The sequence below is a fragment of the Camelus ferus genome, chromosome 5 (genome assembly GCF_009834535.1).
Source record: "Camelus ferus isolate YT-003-E chromosome 5, BCGSAC_Cfer_1.0, whole genome shotgun sequence".
NCBI classification, from domain to species: domain Eukaryota; kingdom Metazoa; phylum Chordata; class Mammalia; order Artiodactyla; family Camelidae; genus Camelus; species Camelus ferus.
The window spans coordinates 7694640-7713117 of NC_045700.1; the positions used below are offsets into that span (position 1 = coordinate 7694640).

Sequence of the window (18478 nt, forward strand, 5' to 3'; positions counted from 1 at the left end):
GGAGTCCCTGCTCTCCATTATGGGAAAACCACACTTACCCACCTCCGATGATTTGATTTTATGGCTCGGTATTTAATCTTTAAAATTGGCAACTATCAATATTCAAGGTCTATTGTAGCATAAAATAGTATAATGAATCAGAATTTTCACTTTCTAATATCTCAGAGGAGCTACTTAGAGTAAGCTGGTGAATTGGGGCTACAGCAAGCAACACCGTCTTCATACCCCCGTTTTCAGCTGTCATCGCAGTTACTTACATCTGACTGCTCTCATAACCACAAGCCTATCGTAAAATGTTTCTGTTACAGGTTTTATTTAGCCTGTATCCAGATCAAGGGAAGTCCTGGCAGTTGTTGGCGGTGTCACCACTGGAAAGCTACTGTATCCAAACCTACTCTGAGACGGACAGTCGCCCGTGGTTGACGCACAAAGTGAAGAGATTGGAGAACTAGAACTATTGTAACTGCTGCTCCAGGTCCCAGCACGGGCGATCGCTGTTCCTCCCCACCCGAATTTTGGTTCTCCAAGATGTTTGATGAATGGATGAGGCCGCGGAACAGAAGGGGAGGGGCACTAGCGAGACTACAGTTGGTGGGTGGTGGTGGTGAGGTTTTCCATGGAAGGGTGACAGCAGCCAGAAGGTGCACTCTGGTTAAGGCCCGGCTTCCTAGGGCTCTTGGACCTTGGTCTGTGCCCCCTTCCCCTCCTCCTGTGTGTTTCAGCTTGATCGATTCCTAAGTTCGTTGGTTCTTTCCTTGGCTATGTCATCGAGTCTGATGATTGCTTGGTCTCTCACGCTGTGTGCTCTTGCCTTTTTGTAGGACTCCTAATTTGTCGTTAAAAGTCAGGCATGTTCTATAGGATAATAGATACTGAGTGTGTTGTTGGCTCGGGCTGCCATCACAGAAGACCACAGCCTGGGTGGCTTACACAAGACATTTATTGCTCACAGTTCTGGAGGCTGGACATCTCAGGTCAGTGTGTGGGCCTCTTTCTGGCTTGTAGATGGCTGCCTTCCTTCCTGCTGTGTCCTCACAGGGCCTCTCTTCTGTGTGTGTGTGTCTGTCTGTCTGTTGCATAGAGAGTGAGCTGGCTCTCTGGTGTCTCTTCTTATAAGGAACTAATCCTCTCAGATCAAGGCCTCACACTGGAGGTCAGGGCTTCAACATATGAATATACGGTATGTGGCACTGAGGGAAACAGCTTTAAGCTCGGAGATGAGCACACCTGAGCTTCTTGTGGTGTTAGTTGGGGAGGTTGGTGTAAATTTAGACAGAGGTTGGCCGTGTTGTAGTCTGTAGTTGCCTTGGTAACCCTTAGTGCCTCAGTCCCTTGGAGTTCTTGGTCTCTCACTATCTGTCTGCCAGACCCTGCGCTGTTCCTACCCCCTACCTTAGGGGTAGAATGATCTTTCCCTCTCACCTGCCCTCTGCTGCTGGGGTTCCACTGCACCCTCAGGCTACCTACCAGATTTGCTGTGCTCCCCCTGCAAACTCAGGCTTTGTCAGGGGTCCCCCCATTCTGCCCATCTTCCCTGAGTAGCTGCTGGGATTCATGGAGAAGAGCCTATAAGAAGAGGTTAACAGCTCTATTCTGTAGCTCCCAGGGGCTCCCCACTCTCATACTAGCCCACATCTGACCTTGAACAACTTAAACATTTTCTGATTTAATCTCGCCTGCTTCTGTGTGTGGTGGTGGCACCCGTCGCAGAGCAGCCTTGCTCGGCCCTGTCCCTCCCTGCCAGCAGGGGCCTGTCTCACTCTAGAATCCAGCTTAGGTGTTTGTGGTGCATCCTCAGTCTTGATGGAATAAGACATTAACTTATATCTGTCCGTCTTTCTCTAGTTGTAAGTGTGGGAGGGGTGGGTTTCCAGCTGTCTGCATTGGGATATGTGCCCTGACACTACAAGTCTAGAGCCCGGAGCCCCTTAGAATGGACATTTAGATCAGAACCTCTAAAGCTCTCAGTCCAGCTCAGAGCATAGTCAGTGGCGGGTCCTGGGAGGAGGAGGCTGGGAGATGAGGCAGGTGGAAGGGGAGGAGGCCCACGAGGAGGAGGAGGAGGCAGCTGTGGCCAGTTCCAGTATTTCTTTTTTTTTTCAATCTTTTTTTTCAATTGAAGTGTAGTTAATTTACAATGTCGTGTTAGTTTCTAGTGTACAGCTAAGTGATCCAGTTATACACATATATATATTCTTTTTCAGATTCTTTTCAACTATAGTTTATTATGAGATACTGAATATTGTTCCCTGTGCTATACAGTAGGACCTTGTTTTTTATCTGTTGTATATATAGTAGTTTGTATCTGCTAATCCCAAACTCCTGATTGATCCCTACCCCACCCCCAACCCTTCCCCTTTGGTAACAGAGCTCCTTGGTTCTTTTATTTCTTTATTTCTTTGTTTTTTAATTGAAGTATAGTAGATTTACACTGTTGTGTTAGTTTCTGGTGTACAGTACAGTGGTGTTCAGTTATACATATATACATCCTTGTCCATACTTTTTTATTATAGGTTACTATAAGATACTGATATAAGACATTGATACTGTAAGATATAAGTGTATACAGTAGGCTCTTGTTTCTCTACTTTATATGTAGTAGTTAGTGTCTGCAAATCGCAAACTCTCAATTCGCCCCTTCCCATCCCCTTTCCCCCCTGATAACCATAAGCTTGTTTTCTGTGTCTGTGAATCTGTTTCTGTTTCGTAAATAAGTTATTTGTGTCATTTTTTTGATTCCACATATAAATGATAGCTTAGGGTATTTTTCTTTCCGGGTGAGAGGCCTGGATGGCAGATACCAGGGCTGTGTGTTTGGGTTGGAAGTGCTTTGGGAGAAAGCTCCACTCTGCTTTAGCTGGAGAATAACAAAGCTGCCTTCTGCTGTGAACTATTATGTCTCTTTTGTAACCATCTGGCTTTGTCAACTCAGTAATTACAAGGTTTATTTGAGAAGCTTTGTGAAACAGGAAGTGGCGTGACTGCAGGCACCTGAATTTCTTTATCCCTCAGGTGCTGTCTGAGCTTGTTATAGGGGAGGCCTGTCCAAGGCTTCTAGGTTTTTGGACAGATGTCTGTGAGTCTGTTTCTGTTTTCTAAATAAGTTTATTTGTCTTTTTTTTAAGATTCCACATGTGAGCGATTTCATATGGTATTTATCTTTCTCTTTTTGGCTTACTTCACTTAGAGTGACATTCTCCAGGGACATCTATGTTTCTGCAAATAGCATAATTTTATCATTTTTTATGGCCGAGTAGTATTCCATTGTACAAATATACCACAACTTCTTTTTTTTTTTAACATTTTTTTATTGAGTAATAGTCATTTTACAATGTTGTGTCAAATTCCAGTGTAGAGCACAATTTTTCAGTTATACATGAACATACATATATTCACTGTCACATTTTTTTTTTTGCTGTGAGCTACCGCAAGATCTTGCATATATTTCCCTGTGCTATACAGTATAATCTTGTTTAATCTATTCTACGTTTTAAAATCCCAGTCTGTCCTTTCCCATCCCCCCGCCCCCTTGGCAACCACAAGTTTGTATTCTATGTCTATGAGTCTGTTTCTGTTTTGTATTTTTGTATTTATGGGTTTTTTTTTTTTAGATTCCACATATGAGTGATCTCATATGGTATTTTTCTTTCTCCCTGTGGCTTACTTCACCTAGAATGACATTCTCCAGGAGCATCATGTTGCTGCAAATGGCGTTATGTTGTCATTTTCTGTGGCTGGTAGTATTCCATTGTACAAACATACCACATCTTCTTTATCCAGTCATCTGTTGATGAACATTAAGGCTGTTTCCATGTCTTGGCTATTGTAAATAGTGCTGCTATGAACATTGGGGTGCAGGTGTCATTTTGAAGTAGGGTTCCTTCTAGATATATGCCCAGGAGCAGGATTCCTGGGTCATATGGTAAGTCTGTTCCTAGTCTTTTGAGGAATCTCCATACTGTATTCCACAGTGGCTTTCCTTGCTTCCCTCTCCCACTCTTAATGATTTAGATGTCTTCTTTTACAATTTTGTGTTTATTCTATTTGTAATTCATGGTAGTTATCACCTTTCTAGTTACGAGTTTCTCATTCTTGTAGCATCCTGCTTCTTTTCTATTTAGAGTAGACCTGTCAATATTTCTTTTAGCATGGGTTTAGTGTTGCTAAACTCTGAGTTTTTGCTTGTCTGTGAAGTTCTTTCTCTCTCCTTCTATTCTAAAGGATAGCCTAGCTGGATAGAGTATCCTAGGTGGCATCTTTTTTTCATTCAGGACTTTGAGTATATTTTGCCACTCCCTTCTGGCCTGTAGTGTTTGTGTAGAGAAATCAGCTGAGAACCTTATGGGGGTTCCCTTGTAACTCACTCTTTGTTTTTCTCTTGCTGCCTTTAGGATCATTTCTTTATCCTTGACTCTGGCCATCTTGATTATGGTATATCTTGGTGTGAGTCTGTTTTGGTTCTTCCTGTTTGGGACCCTCTGAGCCTGCTGTACTTGGATATCTGATTCCTTCTTTAGGTTTGGGAAGTTTTCAGTCATGATTTCTTCAAATACCTTTTCAATCCCCTTTGTTCTATCTTCCCCTTCTGGAACCCCTATTATGTGTAGAATGGCACGCTTTAGATTATCCCATAGGTCCCTTGTATTGTTTTAATTGTTTTTTGTTTGTTTTTCTCTCAGCTGTTCTGTTTGGATGCTTTCTGTCGTCCTGTCTTCCAGGTCACTTATTCGTTCCTTTACATTATCTAGCCTGCTTTGTACGGTCTTTAGGTCAGCTCTCATCTCAGCAAATGAGTTTACTAATTCTACTTGGTTCTTCTTTATAGTTTTTATTTCATTTTTGACATATTTTATATCTCTAAACACTATTTCTTTTAGTTCCTTCAGTACTTTGATCCCTTGTTTTTTTGAAATTTTGATCTAGTAGGCCATCAATGTCTATTTCCTTGATCATGCTTTCAGGGGATTTCTCTTGATCTTTTAATTGGGAGTGGTTGCTCTGCTTCTTCATATTGCTCATATCTCTCTGACACTGTGGCTTAAGGAGTATCAGTTATCTAGTTCTCCTGGAGACTGTGCTCTTAATGATTTTATTGAGAGGTCTTTGTGTCTTCGCCCTGTTTTGTGAACTCAGCTCGCTGTTCCCAGAGGCCCTCCATTGGCGTCTGTGCTGCTTCCAGTGGCTGTCGGCAAGCAGATTGCACCCCCTCCTGTACCACAACTTATTTATCTAGTCATCTGTCGATGGACATTTAGGTTTTTCCATGACTTGTCTATTGTAAATAGTGCTGCTGTGAACATTGGGGTGCATGTATCTTTTTGAATTAAAGTTCCCTCTAGATATATGCCCAGGAGTGGGATTGCTGGGTCATGTGGTTAGTCTATTCCTAGTCTTTGGCAGAATCTTCATACTATTTCCCATAACAGCTGCACAAACTACATTCCCACCAACAGTGAAGAGCACAGATCATTTTGATTCATTTTTCTACCTCCACCAGCTTTCTCTGCTGGATCAACATGACTGGGCGCTGCTGTGTAGAATCCACAGCCTCCAGATCTCGTGAGAGTCAGCCTGGCACAGAGAGAAGAAGCCTGAGTAGTGCAGACATCTGGGCAACACACCAACCCCGGATGTAGGAGCGGAGGGGCCGGGGTGTGGTGGGGGCATAGGTACCGTGGCAGCTGCACTTTGAGGGGAAGGAGCCTCTTGTCCTGATAACTCTTCCCTAACCAAGAGCCTTCACATGCTTTGAAGGGATTTCTCTCTTCTCACTGCAGTGGACGTCACTGATTTAGCTGATTTTGGATTTTTTAGCTCAGTTCTCTTCGTGATTTCTCATTGGGTGCCTTAGGGTTTGGGCATGGATGCAAATTAGATCATCTGTTCGTTCACGCAGCTCTGCTGTCTGCTGCTCACCATGGCTCCAGGAATTGGGGCAGGAGTCTTCTGCTGGCAGCTAAGAGCGGAAGCAGGGATGATAATAGAGTGGGAGGCACCACCTAGACGTTAAGTCAGAGGATTCGGAACACGATTAAGCAAAGTGAAACCACTTGAGCAGGTCAGGGGTGAGGGGCTGACGAAGCCGGGAGCCATCAGGACGGCGGTGCGGGTGGAGGGCACATTTCCTTGTGCACCTTCGGAGGAGGGTGCTCCTGGGGAGGGTGGGGGTGGGGGGCACTCCAGGCCTCTCCGCCTTGCTTTGTGGTTCACCTTGACACCGCCCCAGCCGTGAACCTCAGCAGCCACGCAGACTCCACGTTGCTCCAGGTGGACCTGGCAGGGGCCCTGGTGGCCAGCAGCCCAACTCATCTCGAGAGAGAAGAGCACCTGGTGGTGGAGGTGACCCAGGCCAACGCGCCAGGCTCCCGGCGGCGGTGGCCCCAGCAGGTTACACTTACAAGTTAACTTGAAAGGGATTGTAAAAACTCGTTTCATTTCCATAGAGTTTCCTTTTGAATGAATTGGATGGGAGCAGTATGGTAATGACACCACTGTTAGGCAAACCTTTGTCTTTGAGATTCTCTTGTCTCTAAGTGGATTATAAAACTGTCACCATTTCAGTAAATCAGTAAAGTCAAGCTTTTGAGTTTTTTTTTTTTTTGTTAATTCAGAGTGATTTTACTGGGCAATTCAGGGACATTATTTGAAAGTGTAGTTAAACCGGGGCCTTACCTCGGGGTGCAGAAGATACTCCAACCCCACAGTTCTTGGACACGTGGCTGAGACGGCCTGGTTTTCCCTTATAGAGCTTCTACTTCCACAGCAATGGGACCTGTGCTCAGCATCCAAGCAAAAGCCATGAGTGCACATCCTGCAAAGGTTCGGAGAGCCAGCAGTGGTATTGTCACTGTGTCCCGGAGCCCAGACAAGGCCCGGCTCCTCTCTGTGCATCCTGTTTTGTCTCCCAAGTCTTGGCCTCGGTGACGCCCCTAGTTCCTGGGTTTTCCCTATTACAGCTAAGAGAAGGCAACCCGGCTGGTACACAAGGCTGTGTCATCCAAAATGCAGTGTCTGATGGGTTCCCACACCCATCGCATTTTTCTGCCATGCACAGCAGGGTCACCAGTGCCAAAGTCTCATTATGAACAAAGCTGCAGTTTCATGGATGACGGCGGATACAGCACAGACATTCTAAACCGGTTGTTCTGGCCGTGGTCTTAGGACATAAACTTACCGTCCCCGCCTGCAGCGCACGGCACCCTGGCAAGGGCTCCCTGGTAAAGACGGGGTGGGCACACTTCTGTCTGCTCCGTTGGTGACCTTGCGTGGAGGATGGCATGGCCCTTGCAGCCTGCTGACACAGTTGCCTGCCCTTGGGTGTGTGTCGGACGTCCTTGCTCTGGAAACACGAAGAACACAAGAGATCTTTAGGGAAGGATTTTTTACTGATACCCTGTTTCTAGCACAGAAGTGTTCAAGAGAGCTTTTGTTCTCTCATTCAGGCTTTGACCGATTTCATAGTTCCTATTTCAGTTTCTTTTATGATTTGTGGGTGACAGGACTCCTGTCCACCCATTGAAAGTTCCCTGGCCCCCCAGCCCAGCTGCCTGCCTCTGCCCGGCCAGCCCCTGCCTCCCTGCAGACATCTGGCCCCTCTCAGCTGGCTTCTCAGCTCCCCTGCTCCCGACCAGAGCGTGCGGGCCTGCAGCAGAGAAAGTGCAGCCTGCAGCCCGCCCTCCCACGGGCGCCTGTGACGTGGAGAGGTTCCTGCCTCCAGTTTGCAAACAGGAAGCAGTCCTAAGCGAGCCTTTCTCATCAGTTGCTTCCAAGGGCTCAGAAGAAGCCAAGTCTCCAGTAATATGTAGTGATTTCCTTTTAACAAGTCGTATTTACTTCTATACCTATACTGCTATACATGGATGCTGTATTTCTACTTTGGTGTGCTTTTTCTTCAACAAAGCCCCGTAGATGGTGGAAATGCCAGCTCCACACCCCCTGGCCATTTCTGATGTCTCTGTGTGAAAAGGCCTTGTGCTCCTCTCTTTCTCCTTGTCTTGTTCTAAACAAGTACCTACACTGAGCAGCGCTGGATCCCAGGGGACGGCTCAGGTTCAAAGCCTTACTAGGATTTTACGCTTTGACTTTGATAGGTCACTCACAACTGGACGGTATTTTTAAATCTGAGAAGAAGTGAGCGCGTGGTGGTCAGCAGGACCTTTGAAGTTCTGAGCAGGTGGGTCTTGGTAACTGGGGGTTCGGGGAAGCTCCTCTGGGACGTGCTCACCTGGAGATGTGGGCCCCATGGGACCCTGTTGTTGGGTGAATTGCCAGATCAGTTACGGACTTGGATGAGATGTTCTTGGGTAGACAGTGAACGTGAGGTGGTGGCCGGGTGTCAGAACCACACGTGCTGGGAAGCAAGAGGACTGACTGCAGGGTCTGTTTTGAAGCAAATTGTATTTTACAGCTGATGCTTTAAATTCATTGATATCTGCAACGGGGAATTCTAGGAAATTCTAGGATTCTTTTTTCTTTAATGCCACTCCAAGTTAATCTGTGCTCTTGGTTACCGTATGAGTTTGCGAGGCTTGCTGTAACAAACACCACAGCCTGGGTGGCTTTGACAGCAGAAACTTATTTCCTCGAGTTGTCGGCAGGGTCAGCCCCTGACGGGGGCTGAGGAGCTCCATCAGATGGGCCTGGCCCCAGGGAGGCTGCACCAGCATCTCCCACAGCTCGCCTGTGCTCAGGGCTCCTCATCTGCCATGTCGGGCACTGTGATGAGTCACTCTGCGATCAGTTCAGGCCATGGTTCCGGCCATGGACGACTGGAATTGGGAAGGACACAGATTGAGCAAGCACTATAGTTGATGTCCAGTCTGTTTCCTTCACCGTGGTAAGACCTTTGCTCCATTCTGCAGGGAACCTGTTTTCATCAGCGTTCGAGTGTCCCTCCAGCAGACCCAGATGGTTCCTCTTTTGATGGCCCATCAGTACCTCCGCGCAAGCGTGGAAGCACAAGTGACCATCGCTGCGGTCATCCTCACCGCGGTCTACGTGCTGATTATATTTGAGGTAATTTGCGTGTCTGCTCTCCGGGCTTTATCTGTGCCCACAAGTAAGTGTATTTCGAACATGGTGGGCACTTTGGATGGGCTCAGTTTTGCTTCTTAATCAAATTGAATTCGCCTTTCCTAAAAAGTACCTTCATTCTAGGTGGAAAATTGCTCTGTGCTGGAATAGTTGCTGAATCTTAGCAATTGACATATGCAAGATGAGTTTTGGCAGGGAACCAGTTTTACTGAGAAAATTAAATATGTACACGATTTTCTCACCTTCACTCTGCTGCTCACACCAAGTCTGACCCTGAGGGGACAAGTGTTGAACCTCTCTGAGACTCAGGGTCTTTTTCTTTCTGTAAGATGGGCATGTTAAGATGCCCCTACCTGCTTCATAGGCTTGTGTACAAGATGGGAACCTAGGAGACCTTGGGCCACATGTGGAGAAGAATTATTATTATTTATCGACTCAGCTAATGAGCCTTTTCACAAATGATCTCATGTCCCATAAATTCGATGTTCCTGGGCAACTCTAAGTGTGGCTATACCTTCAATAGTATGAGGCAAAGCACAGACGCTGCCTGGGCTGGGCAGGTCCACTGTTGGCTTAATTGTGAAACCAGACTGACAGAAACACATTGACGGGAGTGTTGGCTCCAGCGGGTTGAGCCTGAAGGGTCAGGAGAGCATGTGACTGTGAGGCGTGTTTCTTCTCGAGCTCGGGGCAGGGATGAGAAATGCTCTGGAGCGTGAAGGAGATGGCCCGAGGGAGGAATGGCCGGGAGGGTTCCCCAGGATTCCCGCAGTTGTCTGGTCTGCCTGTGAGGAATGTTGGCTCCAGGAAGTTGAGCCCCAGTTGTCCAACAAGGTGCACTCGTTGGCTTAGTTGCCATGTCTCTTATGTTTCTTTTATTCTAGGGCAGCTCTGTTCTCTCTCTTCTTCTGTTTTCCTTTCAATCAGTATTATCATTGTTTCAAAGCTCCCATGACCACAAACACCCTCTGATTTTCTAGAGGGACTCAGAGACTCAGAGGGAGCTGCGCTCAGGTCTGGGGTTTGTTACCAGGACCAGCAGTGGGGAAGGACCTGTCAGGCAGAGTCTGGAGGAGTCCAGGAGCAGGCTTCTGAACGATCTCCTCTCCAAGGGGCTCCCAAGAACATGCTCCTTCCTCCAGCGGGGGTGTTTCTGCCCAGGGCAGACTCCTTGAGACTCAGAACCCAAGGTTTTTGTTGGGGGTTTGTCACAAGGGCATCCTCAGCCCACCAAAGTCCCAGCCTCCCAGAAGGAAGGCAGATGTTAACCATAAATCACATTTCTATACCAACAGTCTTGGCACCCTGGTGCAGCACAGCGCGGTGCTCCAGGCCCACAGAACAACCTTATCACTTGTTAACACAGGGAACAGCTCAAAAGCCAAGTCCCCAAATGTCAGCCAAGGGCTAACCCTAGAGCAGGCTCTTCTAAAGGCCCTTCTGATGATGACAACCTCAGGCCTGCCAGGTCTTTGCTGCGCCACCAGCTAGCTGAACAATCTGATTCTGTTGTTCTGCAGGATATCCCGCACCCCGTGTTGCCTGAGGGCTTCCTTAGGGGATTAAGTTTTTGCTCTATTTCCTACGGACTACAATTTGGATCTGAAGCCCTCAGGTTCAGTTTTGGGGCCCACAGATTCCACAGGTGTGCTGGGACTCAGGGAGGAGGAGAGTGATGTTTGGGTGTCCCCCTTTCAGGAGCGCTGAGATTGCTCAGTGAGTTTAGGTGGTGGCAGCCCAGGCTGTTCATTGTCACCCTCCCTGCTACCTTTGCTCCTAATGGTTTTAACGTCCCCCAGGGATCATTGCCTGATTCAGTTGTTTCATTCGCATTTATGATAAACTTTCTGTCATTCCATCTCGTGAGTCGTTCTGTATTGAAGAACTTTCTTCCACACAGTTTCATTAATGTGAAACACACTTCCTGCCAGAGACATAAGATAAATTATTTTTAATTATTGATTTTCATAGTAATGAGCCACTTCCAGTGCTTTCAGTGGTATCCACTGAGTTATTTTGTGTCTTAGATTTTTCTGTCATTTTGGATTTAATATATTCAATGTGCTGTAATCAGTTACAATCACTAGTAATTTGAAAAATACAGCCCAATGCCAATTTATTTTTGAAAAGACATTCTGTTATTCTAAGGCTTTTTTGGTCTGTTTTTAATAATTGTACAACCTTTGAAAATTACATAATTTATAAATGTTTATTAATTTTTCATTAAATGACAGCCATTATTAATAGCAATTCAGAAAAACCCCTTTCCTTCCCTGCTAAAACCATCCTGAGGTTATTAAAGTCCTGTCAAGAGGCCAACTCAACATGGCTTATACCCTGACAGAAACAGTGGATACGTGAGAAGAAACTAGATATATTGTTTCATCGATTATAGCTCATGAGGGCACCCTTGGGCTCATTGTAAGTCAGGTGAACTGGTGCCCCTCAGGATAAGGCAGTGCCACCCCCACCCCTCCCCCTTCTACTGCTGCTCTGTTCTAAGGTACTGGCTATATTATCTATTTTAAAACCTTTTTTTGTTTTGAAATAATTAGATTCACAGGAGGTTGCAAAGAAATGTACAGGGAAGTCCTGTGCTCCCTTCCCCAGCCTCCCTCAATGTTAACATGTTACACAGCTACGGTTCAATAGCAAAACCAAGAAATTGACATTCGTACAATCCATAGAGTTTATTCAGATGTGTTCCCTCTGAAAGTCCTGTGAAGCAACATCCATCCCTTTTCTCACCATCCCTAAGGCCTGGAAACTGCTAATTTTTCTTCTCTATAATTATGTTATTTCACCAATGCTTTATTGTGGACTATTGAAATGTATATCTTTTAAGATTGGTTTTTTTTTTCACTTATCATTATTTCCTGGAGGTTCACCCAAATTGTTGCATATATCAATAGTTTGTTCTTTTTGATTACTGAATAACATTTCATATGGTTGGAATGGTTTGTTTAAGCATCTATCCTTTGAAGGGCTAAAAAAATCTGTGTGTGTGTGTGTGTGTGTTGAGCTATTATAAATACAGCTGCTGTGAACATTTAAGACTCAACATTAAAAAACATGAAAATGTGTTTTAAAAACATTTTAAAGTGTTCTTTGTATATTCTAGATGTAAGAACTGTTAAATATGTGGTTTGTAAATATTTTCTCTCAGTCTAATTGATAAACTTTTCCTTTTGTAGATTGTGCTTTTGGCGTCAAGTTTAAGAACTGTTTACCTAGACCTAGATCCCAAAGACTTTTTCCTATGTTCTTTCCTAAAATTTTAATTGTTTTACTTTTTACATTTAAGTCCATGATACGTTTATTTTAAGTTAGTTTTTTCTAAGGTGTGAAGTTTAGGGGGAGATTCATTTTTTAACTTACGAATGTCCAGTTGCTCCAGCACTATTTATTGAAAAGGCTATCCCTTTTGAATTGCTTTTGCTCTTTTGCTAAAAATTCATTGTGCATATTCATGTGGATATATTTCTGAGTTTCCACTGATCTATGTGTCTGTTTCTTCCACCAGTACAACACTATCTTGATTACTACTTGATTATCATAAGTCTTGACAATGTTAAGGGTGATTTCTCCCACTTAAAAAAATTGTTTTGGCTATTCTATAGCCCGTTTCTTTTCATATACATTTTAGAATGGCCTTCCACTTCATGAACATGGTATATCTCTCCATTTAATTAGGTCTTTGATGTTTTAAAAATATTTTTCATCACACAGATCATGTATGTATTTTGCTAAATTTATAACTGTGTTTCCTTTTCTTTGGGACAATTATAAACGATGTTGTCAATGAAAAATCAATTAATAATCAAGTTGAAAGAAAAAAGATAATTTTATTTGAGCCAAACTGAGGATTAGAACCCGAGAGATGAACTCTCAGAAGCTCTGAGAACTGTTCCACCTGTGGAAGGCACAGTCATATATGTTTTTGAAACAGAGGATCCTACATCAGAATGACATGCTGACATTTTATATAAAGTTCACCACAGATGTGTAGTGCAGCTAAGCACATTCAAAGTGAGCAGTAAGTCACTATGGCCCCCTACAGAGTTAGGGAAGAATGCTAGTCTTTTCAGAAGTTACATTGCTAGCACCAGAAGAAAGGGAGAAAAATTGGTCTTTAGAGTTGAGCAGGCACTGCCATCTTCGAGGGGCTCTGGGTAATGTGTAACGCAGACGCACACGGCCCCTTAGAGAGGGACGGAGGAGGCCCAAAGGGAAACAGAGAGAGAGGATTTTATGTTTAAATTTTCTTGTCTTGCCTTAACATGTAAATTTTATTTGATCAATTTCTCCTTTTTTTTTTATCATTAATCTTCCAATAGAAAGTATTAAGTGAGCAAATATTTGGTCCCCCAGTGCCAGAGTGATTGCTTACCTGCCCTGGATCCGTCGTGTCTCTTGCTGCCGGGTCTTAGCAGCTTGGTTCTTTCCTTCCTTTTAGGAAGTTAGGCTCGTAGAATAGGACTGATCATAACTCCGGGTGGCCCATAGGACATGCCAATTTTACCCTGTATGTGCATCGTGCATGCCCATTATCTTATCTAGAACTGTAGATATGATCAGTAGTTTCAAGTCATTTAGACATCATTATTTTAGTTGGGGTTTGGATATGAACCAAGATGCCCAAGAGATTATTATTCTGGAAATTATATAGAACACAATCAGTATAGCTAATAAAGTCATAAGCGAGATTTAAGCCATCCCAGAGCTGAACCTTTTACCTAAGATTTCACCTAGGCTGGGAAAGGGATCTTTCAATGCAGAAATTTGATTTTCCATGTGTGTCATTATATGAGTCATACTAGAGAACTCATCTGGTATGAAAATACAATATTCGGTTTATATTATAGCGTAAGTTCCCCTTGCAAAGTGGTTTTAAAAATCAAGAGCCATTTGGTTTTGCAAAATTACTTTCCTATCATAGGAACCTCAGAATTAAGTAAATTAATCAAATGTAGTAAGCAAACATAGAGATACATGTGGATAGGGAAACATTTTATAGTCAATACATTTTATAAGGCAACCCTAGTATCTAATATTACTTGGGTTAGAGATTTAGGGATGATCTGTTGTGTTACAATGGTTCTGCAGTCTCTTCAGCCTTTTGACCAATGAAGACTGATAGATTTCTGAGTATATCTCTGTTAACATATATACTCCTGCATTAGGCACCAAGATTCCCAAAGGATTTTGCCACCTGGCATCTTGGTATCCTGTTCACATGGATCTCCTGACTCTGTAATTGGGAGAGAAAGGAGGTGCCTCTATCTCTTTGTATGTAGATGTCCAAGTAAACATAGACCTTCTACCTTCCAGCTATTAAGAAATTTATGTGCTCACCCTTGGGTCAATTCCATATGAGACAAAACCTGGTGGAGTGCAAGTGATCCCTCCCAGAGTGCTCTTATGGATAACTTCATCAATTGGAAGTTTGTTAACATAGTATTAAACCTTAAACCTTGATCACTTCTCCTGTAGGCTTTCCAAAAGCCATCCGTATGGTATTTGACATAGGGGAGTTGCTGGCACAAGGTACTCGTGTTTTTCTCTTGAAGACATTTGTTAAGTAAGGGACAGAGTTAGTGGGAAGATCCTAGAGTGGGTTGTGTCAGTTCTCAGGACCAAGGATAGTGTTAGTTAAGGCATGAACACATTTATGCATTGGAGAATTTGGACCTGAAAGGTTAGACCAGAGGGAGGTCTGTCTAAGTATGAGGGGGCTGTATCAGTCTTGTATTAGCCAAGGAATTTGATGACAGATCCAACAGTTGATTAAATATAGCTACCTCCAGTAGCTATACTTGTAACAACTTTACTAAAGAATTTTCCTTCCATCTTAAGCATTGGGGCAAAAGTATAGCTAGAAGTAAAACAGTAACTTTCCATTTTGGCAGAGAGATAGACATTTGGTAAACAGTGCAATTGACCAGTGGGTTGGGTCTTACAGGCTTGGTCCAGATTCTGGGGTTAGGTGTCCGCTACTGCTGTCATCTTCTCATCTTAGCTTGGGGATGCTTGTCTTAGCTGAAGTCAGGTGTTAGAAACGGGGGTCAATGTCCATTGACAGATGACTGGATAAAGAAGTTGTGGTATATTTATACAAAGGAATACTACTCAGCCATAAAAATAATATAATAATGCCATTTGCAGCAACATGGATGGACCTGGAGATCATCATTCTAAGTGAAGTAATCCAGAAAGAGAAAGAAAAATATCGTATGATGTCACTTATATGTGGAATCTTAAAAAAAAGACGAATATTATTTACAAAACAGAAACAGACCCACAGACATAGAAAACAAACTTATGGTTATCAGCAGGGGAAGGGAGTGGGAAGGGAGTGGGAAGGGATAAATTGGGAGTTCAAGATTTGCGGATACTAACTGCTATATGTAAAGTAGATAAATAACAAGTTTCTACTGTATAGCACAAAGAACTATATTCAATATCTTGCAGTAACCTATAATGAAGAAGAATATGAAAATTAATATATGTGTTTATATGTGTATGACTGAACTATTTATTATGCTGTATACCAGAAATTGACACAAGATTGTAAACTGGCTATACTTCAATAAAAAAAATTGGAGAACCCCCCTCCAAAAAAAAAGCAAAGAAAAAAGAAACAAGGGTCAAAGCCCATTCAAGGTGGAAGGGCCTTTATAAAATGAGAGATGTGAATCTATGAATTTATGTCTTTCAGTTTGGCTGCACATGGATTAGTTAATAATACCTGCTAAGATCCTTTCCATCATTGCTGCAAATAATCTTTCGTTTGATTTCCTTTCCAACAAACAAAATTTCTAGGTTGTAATCCGTGAGTCTTAAAGTTTTTGTTCCCTGGGATCTTGCTGTAAAAGCAGATTGATACTATAAGAAAACTTTGTCCTTTTAACAGAGAGAAAAACCCGTATTTTAGTTTTGTGTCATTTTACCTTTAATATTAAAATTCACTTATTTAATTAAATTTGATCTAATCTTAGTCAGTCCTGACCATGCATAAATTCATTTTTCAGGGTTTCTTTAAAAAAAATAATTTCTAGGACATGTGTCACTTCATAGTAAATCTTTCAATAAGGCCCAAAATAGATGTATTCATAGTCTTAAAACATATCTAGTGTCTCTGTAATAAGAGGTCAAAAGTAGATCAACATAGACTATGTTAGTAAGTAATGTTTCAGTATTTTATCTTATTAAAAATGATCTGGAAAAAGACACTATGAACCATCTACAAAACAGAAACAGACTTGCAGACGCAGTAAACAATCTTATGGTTACCAGGGGAAAGGGGGTAGGAAAGGATAAATTTGGGAGTTTGAGATTTGCAAATGTTAGCCACTGTATATAAAGACAGATTTAAAAAGTTTCTTCTGTATAGCAGAGGGAACTATATTCAATATCTTGTAATAACCTTTAATGAAAAAGAGTATGAAAATATATGCTTGTCTATGCATGACTGGGACATTGTGCTGTACACCCGAAATCGACACATTGTAATTGATGGTACTTCAATTTAAAAAGTGATCTAGACATTCAATGAATTTCCATCATTCAATTTAGTGGAATTCTAAGTTTTAAGTTACCAAAATCTGGAGAAACTGTTTTTAGGTAGATATACCATAAAACATAATTATTCTTAAAGAGTTCAGCCAAAAACTTTTATCTTATTTATCTCTATTTCAATTGCTTATGAAAATATTATCATATTAAGTTAATTTTGTTTCTGACACATTTTGTAACACAGATAACGTGAGCTTATTGACTTTCAGTAAAACCCAGGTACAATAAAAGTATTACACCTAATGTTGATGACTCTATAGACATGTTTATATTAATTAAACCATCAGCTTGAACTTGTTTTATTCATTGAAAATTAGTCATAGATCACGTGCTCCGTTAAAATTCGGGGCTGCCATGAGTGCTCAGAGCACAAGGTGATCTTTATATTGTGCATCCCTGGCAAGCAGACTTTACTTCGTGGTTGTAGTGGGATCCCCTGTAGGCTTGCTGCATGTCACGAGGATTGATCCTCAGACACTTACAAGCTCGGTTCTCATTGACTGAGAATACCTTGTGGATAGAAGGAACAAGTGCCCCTCTTCTTCGGAGCGGAGCAGGTTCAGTCTCTCATTTTGCCATCAAGCAGTTTGTTTAGATCGTATATCCACAATCTTCCTAATTTAAGCCAAATTAAAAAAAAAAAAAAAAAAACAAAAACGGTCAGCCAACCCAGTTCACTCCAGAGCTCCCCCTAGTTCCTGCCTAGGAATTTCTCCCCAGATCTCTTGCTAGGAAATGTACTAGTACCCCTTTAGGACTCTAAGTCCCAAGAAAAACCGCTCGAATAAAATTCAGGACATCATTTAAAACAATATCTTGATACCAGGAGAGCTCACCAAAGCACCTGAGGAATACTGAGACTGGTGGGACTCTAAGCACCAGTTCAGGGGACTCCAGGTGTCTTCTGCTGGTTGCCTCTGATATCCTGCCAAACACGCCAAACAAATGTCGATGGAAATTCAGTTATCAAATTAAGATGAAAAAAGAGAATTTTATTTCAGCCAGACTGAAGATTATAACCCGATAGACAGACTCTCAGAAACTTGAGAACTGTTCCGCCTGTTGAAGGCACAGTCATACACATTTGCATTTCAGAAAATGAATATTCATCTTGGAGACAAAGGCTCCTACATTGAATTGACATGCTGACATTGTATATAAAGTTCACCACAGATGTGCAGTCCAGCTAAGCACATTCAAAGTGAGCAGTAAGTCACCGTGACCCCCTACAGGGTTAGGAAAGAATGCTGATCTTTTAAGAAATTACATCAGAAGAAAGGAAGGAAAGTCCATCTTTACAGTTGAGCCGGCAAAGCCGTCTCTGAGGGGCCCTGGGTAATGTGTGATGCAGACAGGGAGGGAGGGAGGAGGCCCCAAGGGAAACAGAGAGAATTTTATGTTTAAATTTTCTTGTCCTGCCTTAAAATATAAATTTTATCTCATCAGCACTGGGCTTGTATTTTGGTTTCCATTTTTCTTATTGTTGGTGTATGTAAATGCATTTTGTGTATGTTTGCATGTTGATCTTATATCCTGTTACTACTTTATCATTAGTAACAATACTAGTAATATTTTTACTTATTAGTTCTTGGAATTTTGGGGGTAGTAGATTCTGTGGGGTTTTCTTTGTATACAATCATGTCATTTGCAATAAAAACAGCTTTCTTTTTAAATCTGATGTTTTTAATTTTCTCTTCTTGCATTTTTTGCAGTGGCTAAAATAAAGAGTGGATATCTTTGCCTGTTTTTGATCTTAAAGGGGAAGCCTTCAGTCTTCACCATTAAGTATGGCGTTAGCTGTAGATTGTGTAGGTTTTCTTTATGAGATTGAGCAAACCCCTTTCTTTTCCTAGCGTACGGAGAGTTTTTA

The 18478-nt window shown here is 42.6% G+C and overlaps 1 protein-coding gene across 1 annotated transcript in view; it reads left to right on the top strand.

The window, feature by feature from the left end:
- Nucleotides 1-18478, top strand: part of OCA2 (OCA2 melanosomal transmembrane protein) — a 175198-nt gene that overhangs the window by 39588 nt on the left and 117132 nt on the right. Inside the window, 4 exon segments of the mRNA XM_032479273.1 lie at nucleotides 309-381; nucleotides 6227-6387; nucleotides 8091-8173; nucleotides 8862-9015. Coding sequence (XP_032335164.1) covers nucleotides 309-381; nucleotides 6227-6387; nucleotides 8091-8173; nucleotides 8862-9015 — 471 coding nt within the window.